Genomic DNA, 9,365 nt, shown 5'->3' with positions numbered 1-9,365 from the left:
TCCTTTCCTTTCCTTTCTCCTTTCCTTTCCTTTCCTTTCCTTTCCTTCCCCTTCCTTTCCTTCCCTTCCCCTTCCTTTCCTTCCCTTCCCTTCCTTTCCTTCCCCTCCCTTCCCCTCCCTTCCCTTCCCTTCCCCTCCCCTCCCCTCCCTTCCCTTCCCTTCCCTTCCCTTCCCTTCCCTTCCCTTCCCTTCCCTTCCTATGTATAATGCTGTGGTTAATTTGTTTTTAAAATGCTGTACAGTAATTATTTAAATGAATCATCTGACAAACTGCTTCTTCATCAAACTTGTCACTTACTCTGCCATTTTTCTTTTTACCTGGACCTTACAATAAATTCTGAGCTTGGCTGTCAGTCACCAGCAGAAGGGGGACAAGAGACTATTTATGGACTTGCTGGATGTCAGTAGGGATGTATGGGTGAAAATGCTGCAGCACAGCTTGTTTGTGATGCAGATTTATCGAGTAATTCAACTCCTTTTTACACAAATAGGCCTGAACAGAAGAATCAAGCTCAAATAGGTGCAGTCCCAGCCTTTTTAATGCAATGTCCCCCAGCTCAGGCACAGTCCATGGCAGAGGGTGGAGTGAGGTAGACTTTAAGGCCCCTTCCAACCCAACCCAGTCTGGGATTCCATCTTTTATCCGAGGTATGTCACCAGCAAATCAAGCCTGCAATCACAGTCCCTGTGGGTGCTCTCCTGCTCCGTTCATGTGTGCAAAAGGAACATGGAAGTGTGTTGATAGCGCAGAGTTCTGGTAAGTTTGCTCAGAAAACGCATCCACACAAAACTCCCCCTCTTTCCATCACTCCTCCTTTCCCTCACCGCCCTCCTGCTGTCCAGTGAGCTTTTACTCTTTTCCAAAAGGAAAGATCCTGCGGAATTCTGCTAATGAAGTATAAATAGTTCCTGGTTGTACAGCAATTAAAATTAATCTTCATTTAATAGGCAGCTGATTAGAGGGCTGGAAATAGTTCTGGCCCTAGAATGAGGAAGTGCTTGTGTACATCCAGGTATGAAGGTTGCCTCAAGGGCGGTTGGATGAAGTAGTTTTAATTAATAAAAAAAAGCAGAAAGGGACGGAATGCACAGTAATAATTTCTGAGGTGGAGAGGATTTTTTGCCAAGATCAAATGGCCAAATACTCATCCTATTGGAAGTGGGGAGGCATTGTGGACACCCTTATTTCCAGGTTATCTCAGGCTGTCCCTTGTACCTGTGACATCCACCCTCCCTGATGGAGCAATGTTCTGCTGCTTCCAGCAGGGATTCAAGGAAAACTCAGCAGTGGGACTTTCTGGCCCAAGCCCAGGCTGGCACTGCATTTGACTGAAAAGAATTGTCTTCCTCGGGTGAAATGAGGGAAGGAGAATTGAATTTAACCACTAAACTTGCTGGGATCATCACTGGGATGAGGAATTACAGGACTGGATCTGAAAGGACAGGCTTCAGATTTTTTCCCTCCAGGTGACCTGGAGTTTGCAGCTCTGGAAAATCCTGCTGGCTTTTAGCATTCCACTTGATGTTTTGGTTCCAAATCCTGCAATTAGGCTTTTTGGGGGGGCTGTTTTTGTGTATCACACTCTTTTGTAATCACTGGGATGTTTTCTGAGGGAGGGGGAAGAAATCCCAAAGGTTCTGATACCTGCACATTTTGCATGAGGAATCCATGGAGTGAAGAAGAAAATTGCTGAAGTTGGCAGATTGCTTAAGCCACGTCAAGGCATTGCTCTATGGGCGCTCAAGAGATAAAATAACGCCGTTTATTCCACAGGAGCCAGGGATAACATTACCAGGCTGGGGCTGGCAAACTGCAGGGTTTTCATTGCTGGATTAAAATTCAAACCAGGTTTTAATTCCAGCATGTTCCCATTTCTGATGGTCAGCTAATGTCTGCACTGTTCCTACATGGGTGACATCAAAACTGCAGGAATTGCAGCTCATGAGCTGAATGTGTTCAGATGCCCAGGAATTACAAAGAGACGGGCCTCAAATTTCACTTGGGGAAATGGGGAAATACGTAAGTGAGAAATCCAAAGTGTTCTCTAGTGACTTGCACGAAATGAGTAAATTATACTTGCAAAATCAAGCACTGAAGCTGGAGATTGCTGCTTAGAGGAGCTATTTTTTTTAATTAGCTGTGTTTGCTGTGCCTTCCTCAAATCCCAGTGCCCCTGGACAGCAGGAATGTGCTGCTGGCATAATAAGGTCTCTAGAGGCTGGAGGGAGCAGACATCCCAGTGTACTGGGACAGGCTGTGGCCTTGAGACACCTTCCCCATCCCAGGATACACTCCAGGGAAATTCATTATGCTTCCAAAATTCAGGCTGGTTATTTACAGCCCTCTTTTGGAAAGCAAAACTATTCCCTGCCCCTGAGCAAACTGAGGAATGACCAACAGCCCTGCCCGAGGTTTATGACAAACCAGAGGAAACACGGAGCTCGAGGGGAGGCTCCCAGCCCGTGTGCTCTCAAACTCCTCAGTGGATCTTGTTCTGCCAGGATGTGCAGAAACACTTCAGAACACATCCACACGTCCAAGTTTCATCTCCAAATGTAGATTAGACTGGAGCAGGGGGAACAAGACCCATGCTCATCCCTACTTTCATTAGAAAGGAGCTGGATGGAAGCTTTCAGAGCATTTAAAGTGTTCCTCTGAAAAGGCTCGATAATAAACACGCATTGGCTTCCCCAGATGTTTGTGGAGCAACATTCATAATACTGAGTTAACCCCAGTGCCACTGCAGATAAAAGCTAATGATCCACTGTGCTCTTGCTGTAGTGCTTTGAAGAGCCATCAGGTTTGCCTTGATGAAGGCTCAGAAGCTATTGCTCATGATTTAGAAGCTATTGCTCATGATTTATTTTCCTCTCTTTATGGGCGGCGATTAAGAGGTGAATAATCCTTCTCATTTATCTCTGTTCCAACAGGAGGGATATTCGAAACTGTGGAAAACGAACCTGTTAATATTGAAGAATTGGCTTTCAAGTTTGCTGTCAGCAACATTAATAGAAACAGAACACTGATGCCTAATACCACATTAACCTATGACATCCAGAGAATTAACCTTTTCGATAGCTTTGAAGCCTCGAGAAGAGGTAATTATCTCACTTACTGTGTCCGTTACATACATGGTTTGTACCCTATACCTTTCCCCAGCCTGATCTCCTTTTGTGCTCTGCTTGTATCATGTGCACCAACAGGAACATAAAATCAATCTTTCTAAGGTGTTTGAACCAAGAACCAAGCTGGGCTTGGACCTGTCACGTGCTTTCTGAATAAACCCCTATGTCCTGTCTGCATGCTAACAGCCACAGATGGCAGGTGGCAAGTCCAAGGCATTTTTCTTTCCAAAACCTACATTTGCCACCTGGAATTCTGCAGAAAAATGACCACAGACTCACAGGAAGCACAGCGGGACACCACAACCCATAATTAGCGCAGATAACCATTATTGGTAAATTATTTCCACTGCACTTTAAAGACCAGAGGCCAGTAGCCTCCCTGCCCTGAAATGTTAATGCTCAGTGGCCTAGAGACAGAAATAAGTTTCTCTGCTATAAATGACTGTAGGAATTGGAGTGGTCAAGTTTGGAATTTTTTGCCTCTTCTTTTTTTTTCCTGAGAAGGAAAATTACAGCCCAATTTAGCCCGTTCTAATTGGCTTGCAGGCCAAAACTGAGAGGGGCAGAAAGTCACAACTTTCCTTAACCTCCATGTGTTCCTTGGCCTCTAGGAGGCAAGCTTGAAGTTTGATAAAATGTTATAAAGAGCAGCCCAGTTCCTGGAACGGGATTTGCTAGAAGGCTGGAAAATAAAGATGCCTCGCTTTAGAACTCAGGCTGGTGAGCTGTCACCTTTCAAACATCTACACTACCAAATTTTCCTCTGCTACTTCAGTTTCTCAGTAAGAGTGGGGAAAAGGAGAATGCTTTCAAAGAACATCAAAAAGAGCTTTAAACTGCATGTATTGCGCTCTTTTTCAGTTATCAGGTATGTGCTGGAGCTATATGCTATCGAACCTCAAGTGTGGTGGATTTATAATCCATATCATCCAGGCCGATACAGTATTTCAGATTCCCAGTAGAGTGAGAATCTCTTCCATGACTGTTGTGAAAGTGCCTTCTCCACTTAATGTGTAGGAAGTTGTCAATCTACATGCAAGAAACTCACACAGACAGCAGTAATTTCTTCTCATCATAAATTACTGAAGTTATTTATACAATTTGCACGTTAAAACCTTTAGAAAGGCTTGTGAATGAAACCTGGAAAGCCTGTGCGCTTTATGCTGCCTGTAAAACACTCATTTGTAGAACGGAAACAGAAAATAATTGATTTTCAGTCATATTCCATTACAGTCAGAGACCTAAATACGCATTGAAAGACTCTCATCTGCTTGTGGAAGTTGGTGTGTTTAATAGTTCACTCAATCAGAGTCATTTCTGATTTCCCAGTAATTTCCCAGCCTCACAAAGAGAGCAGCACTGCAGCTCAGTGCCAGGCTTTGTCCCTGTCGGGAGCCTTGTTAAATACATTGGCAGTAAATTTTACCAATGGACAGAAATAACTGATATTACTTCATCTCCTGTCTGTCAGCCTGCAAAGACATGGGAGGGAAACAAAAATGCAAAGAGCTCCAGGCAGGGTTCTTCGGGCTGAGATATGGGCACAAGGAGAAGGAAACCTTTGCTGATGTATTTGGCTGATTTGGAGGGGTATAAAAATGTCAGTGTGTGTCGGTTCTTTATTTCCCTTTGCTGTTACTGAGGGCTTTAGGCTTTACTGCCTGCTTTGTAAACACAGATTATGGAGAGCAGTGAGTCGTGGTGCCCTTTGCTGCTCGTGTTCCTGCAGCAGCCTGAAATTAGAGCAGCTGACACAGGTAGCAAGGTGCCAGTCCCGGGGGGATCCAGGGACGTATTTCCATTACACTTTGCCATGGAACCTCATTGCTGTGACGTTCCTTTGGCAGCCACAGAGCTCCTAGTACCTCCAGGATAAAGCTGTTCTGAGAAGGGCAGTTCAGGAATCCACGTGGTCTGCAAGGTAACGAGCAGAGAAGGTTGTACGTGGAGCAAGCAGGGTCTAGGATATAATGCTGATCAGTAAAGCCATTTGCAGAACCTCAATCCGGCTAGAATCACTGAGGCTGGAAAAGGTCTCTGAGCCCCTCGAGGTCAAGCTGTGCCTGATGCCCACCTTGTTCCCAGCCCGAGCACTGTGTGCCATGTCCAGGCCTTCCTGGGACACCTCCAGGGATGGGGACTCCAGACCTCCCTACGCAGCCCCTGCCAAATCTTAACAACCTTTTCCATGGGGAAATTCTCGTGACAGGCAACCTGCCCCTCCCCTGGCCCAGCCTGAGGCCGTTCCCTCTCCTCCTGTCCCTGTTCCCTGGGAGCAGACCCAGACTCCCCCCCGGCTGCCCCCTCCTGTCAGGGACTTGTGCAGAGCCACAAGGTCCCCCCTGAGCCTCCTTTGCTCCGGGCTGAGCCCCTTTCCCAGCTCCCTCAACCTCTCTCTTTACCCTCCAAATCACCTCTAAATGCCTCAGGAACCACTGGCACATCTCTCAGTGGGTCTGAGGCAACGCAGTGCCCCGTTCTCGCTTTGAAATGATGGGGATGGATGGAGGATGAAAGCTCCCAGTGAGCATCCCACAAGTCCCTTGCTGTTGGCAGCTAAGAGCTTCTTGTCCCCTCAGCCTGTGACCAGCTGGCCCTGGGCGTGGCCGCGCTGTTCGGGCCGGCGCACAGCTCGTCGGTCAGCGCCGTGCAGTCCATCTGCAACGCCCTGGAGGTGCCGCACATCCAGACCCGCTGGAAGCACCCCACCGTGGACAACAGGGACGCCTTCTACATCAACCTCTACCCCGACTACGCCGCCATCAGCAGGGCCGTGCTGGACCTCGTGCTCTACTACAACTGGAAAATCGTCACCGTAGTGTACGAGGACAGCACGGGTGAGTGGTGCTGGGCTGCAGGGCCTGTGCTCCTGTCAGAGTACAGACGTGACATTCTGGGGAAGCTCACTCTGCTGTGCCCTCAGCAGTTCTCCTGCGTTGCAGGAGAAAAACCCCTGTCCTGCTGCCACCATGGCTTCTGGAAAGCTGCTCACTTCACCAGACCTTGGGAAGGAGCCCCTGGGGTTTGAATATTCAATCCCATTTTGCTTCCTGGTTGTGGAACCGTAACACAGCTTCAAACTGGTCACAGAATCCCAGAATCTGGAGATCACCCAGTCCAACCCCCCCACCATGGAGCAGGTGACACAGAACTCTCCAGGTGGGTTTGGGATGTCTCCAGAGAGGGAGACTCCACACATTCCCTGGGCAGCTGTTCTGGGGCTCTGCCCCCTCCATGGACAGAAATCCTTCCTCAGGTTGAGGTGGAACTTGTTGTGCTTCAGTTCATGGCCACTGCTCCTCATCCTGTCACTGGCACCACTGAGCAGAGTCTGGCAGCATCCTCTGACAGCCCCTGGGGACATTTGTGTGGATTGAGGGGACATTTGCATGGATTGATGGGATCCCCTCTCAGCCTTCCCTTCTCTGGACTGACCAGGCCCAGCTCCCACAGCCTCTCCTCACAAGAGAGATGCTCCAGACCCCTCATCATCTTTGTGGCCCCTGCTGGACATTGTCCAGTAGCTCCTAGATAAATCTTCTAGACAGAATAGAAACAAGGAGAGGTCTTTTCTGGCCCACCCCATGACCAAACTGGCATTCCAAAACGCCAAATGCTGTGTACCTGCTCAGTTACAAAGATGCCTGATACTGAAAAGATTTCATTTGCAGAGGTATTTGCAAAGTAAATTAATCATCAATCATCTCATTAACTTGGAGTCAGGAAAGTAAACATGTCAGCTTTGATCAGTATAAATAGTCCTTGGATATGGGGTTAGAGTGATGCCAGTTAACTCAAGCTCTTTCATTTCTCATCCCTCGTGTTTGACATTGTTACACCACAAGAAATAAAAACACCTTGGCCAGGTTGGACGGGGCTCGGAGCGTCCTGGTCTCATGGGAGGTGTCCCTGCCCAGGGCAGGGTGTGGCACTGGATGGGCTATGGGGGTCAGGCTTTTGCCATGTCCTCTGGAAAAATAGCTGCAGTTCTTTCCAGTGCTGCTCTGGTTTCTCCAGGACACCACACCTGGGCTCCATCTCCACGTCGTGTGGCAGCAGTGCAAGGTCCCAGTCTGATGTGACCAAAGGAGATATTTTAAGGCACACAGTAATTTCTGCCCCCTAAAAGGAGAGGGAGGTGGGTGGGCAAACCCTTTGTTTCTTCTGCTTTTCGCCACACTTGCACTCAAGTGCTTTCTGTTGCTAGGAAGAGAAACACCAGTTCTCAATGTGAGGTGTGGATGAGACGAAGGCTTCCCTGAATGCCGGGCTCCTGCTCCCAGATCTCAGTTCTCCCTCTTGGAGCTGCCATCCCGGGGCACTGCAGCCAGGAGTGAGCACTTGGTACACCCGGGCTGCACTTCCCCAGCCAGGTGACACCAGCCCCTTGTCAGTGAGTGCTGGGAGCCCATTCCCATCATAATCAGCTCCAGAGGTTTCCTGTTCCCCAGCTGGCTCCCGGCCAGGCCCGGCTCCTGGCGCGTGCGGCATTTCCAGCTGAATGCTCATAATGTTGAGTATTCTCTATTGATTGTTGATACTTGAAAACCTGCGAGGAACGGCCCCGGCCCTGCAGGCGGGGGCAGAGCAGCTTTTCCCCATGCACCTTGGCAGCACTTGAGTGAAAGCCAACAGCTCTAGACTCAGCAAGGCCTGTGAGCCTCAGAGGGAAGAGGGAGCTTTGTCTTGCCTTAAATGTGCCATTCAACCAGGGGCATTCACACCCCACACAAATATTATCCCAGCAGGGAGGCAGGAGTTCCTTCATTTTAATAGTTTGTTTGATTTTTGTTCAAGAAGTGCTCCTTGCCTTCGTTCTCTCTCTTTGTGCATATTTTCCAGGCAGCCTCTTTGCCTCAGCAGGAGATCAGGAATATTTTTGTGGGAGAATTGCATTCATGGGTAATGAGAGGCTGTAATCACACACCTCAAAGGGCTCTTAACTATCTTGCCTAGGTTCTGGAGGCAGTGCAAATTACACAGGAGTGCTGAATTAGCCAGTGGAACTGCACTGTGTTTAAACACTCGGACAAGGCTCTGGCTGAGCTCCACTGACTTCAGCTAAGGCGTGTAAAGCTGTGCCAGCTGATCATAGAGCCTGAGAAATCACCTTCTGTGTTTGAGGACATAGAGCTGGATCTCAAAACATTCTAAAAGATCTCACAGCTGCTGAGAGACATCAGGCAGGAAAGTTAGGAGGAGGTTTCCTGTTTTATCTTCTTGCTGTTTGGTATTGGAATAATAATGAGCTGCCAAGGAAGAAGCCTTATGTGCTTTTTGCGTCTCAATTTGAACATACTACAGTATGTTTATATTGCATTTCACCAGTGCAAACATATCCTGTAGTCAACCAGTTAAAAACACCTTTCAAAAATATTTAGATGTGGAAGCCAGTATAAACATGGGAATGAAAAGCTTTAATAATATTAGCTAGGAGGCTGGCAAATACGGAACTAGCAATTATCCCTAGGAAGTGTGGAGTGTGAGAGACCCTGTTTAACTGACACTAGACCCTTGTGGCACGGGATGGTGACTGTATCATTGCCTGTCATTTTTCAGGTCTAATTCGCCTGCAGGAGCTCATCAAAGCCCCTTCCAGATACAACATTAAAATCAAAATCCGCCAGCTGCCCTCTGGGAACAAGGATGCCAGGCCTCTGCTGAAGGAGATGAAGAAGGGCAAGGAGTTCTATGTGATATTCGACTGCTCGCACGAGACGGCGGCAGAAATCCTCAAGCAGGTACCGGGGACGGGGAGGCAGAACTCGATGTGAGTACCCTGAAATCTGCCAGCCTCTCTGCTTTCCACTTGCTGGGAGCACTAAAAGCAAAGGCACTCCCCTGCTGGGCTTGGGAGGACAGGGACAGAAGTCCCAACAAAGGTGCAGCAGCCCAGGGCTGCGCAGAGCCACTGCCATCCCTGGGGAGCCCCACGTGTGTCCCACAGGAGCAAACAGGCTTTTCTTTCTAGCATTCCAGGTTCTGCCTGACTGGGGACATCACTTCCTGTGCTTCAGCTTGTCCTGGTTTAATCGACAGTGCTCTTATTTCTTTCCCATCAAAAGAAAAAAAGAGGCAGAGTCAGAAGGGAAAACTGTCCTTTAAAACATTGAGAGAGGTTGATGTGCGAGGGTTGGCCCAGCCTGAGTGCGAGATTTGGGCAGCCACAGCAGGCAAGGACAAACAGAGCCTGACAGTAATGGGCTGGGACGTTCCCAGGGGCACACAGGGAGTGGTGG

General features: G+C 48.4%; 1 protein-coding gene across 3 annotated transcripts in view; it reads left to right on the top strand.

Moving 5' to 3' along the window:
• Positions 1-9,365, top strand: part of GRIK1 (glutamate ionotropic receptor kainate type subunit 1) — a 109,337-nt gene that overhangs the window by 51,868 nt on the left and 48,104 nt on the right. For all 3 annotated transcript variants that reach the window (XM_042038155.1, XM_042038153.1, XM_042038154.1), the window contains exons 2-4: positions 2,932-3,099; positions 5,706-5,963; positions 8,686-8,867. In XM_042038155.1, coding sequence (XP_041894089.1) covers positions 2,932-3,099; positions 5,706-5,963; positions 8,686-8,867 — 608 coding nt within the window. The remainder of the gene's footprint in view (positions 1-2,931; positions 3,100-5,705; positions 5,964-8,685; positions 8,868-9,365) is intronic.

Source organism: Corvus kubaryi, unplaced genomic scaffold (genome assembly GCF_017639235.1).
Source record: "Corvus kubaryi isolate FWS band 111438036 unplaced genomic scaffold, C.kubaryi_AGA036_p1.0 37391, whole genome shotgun sequence".
NCBI lineage: Eukaryota > Metazoa > Chordata > Aves > Passeriformes > Corvidae > Corvus > Corvus kubaryi.
Note: the sequence above shows the minus strand (reverse complement) of the source record. Positions and strands in the feature narration are given on the sequence as shown.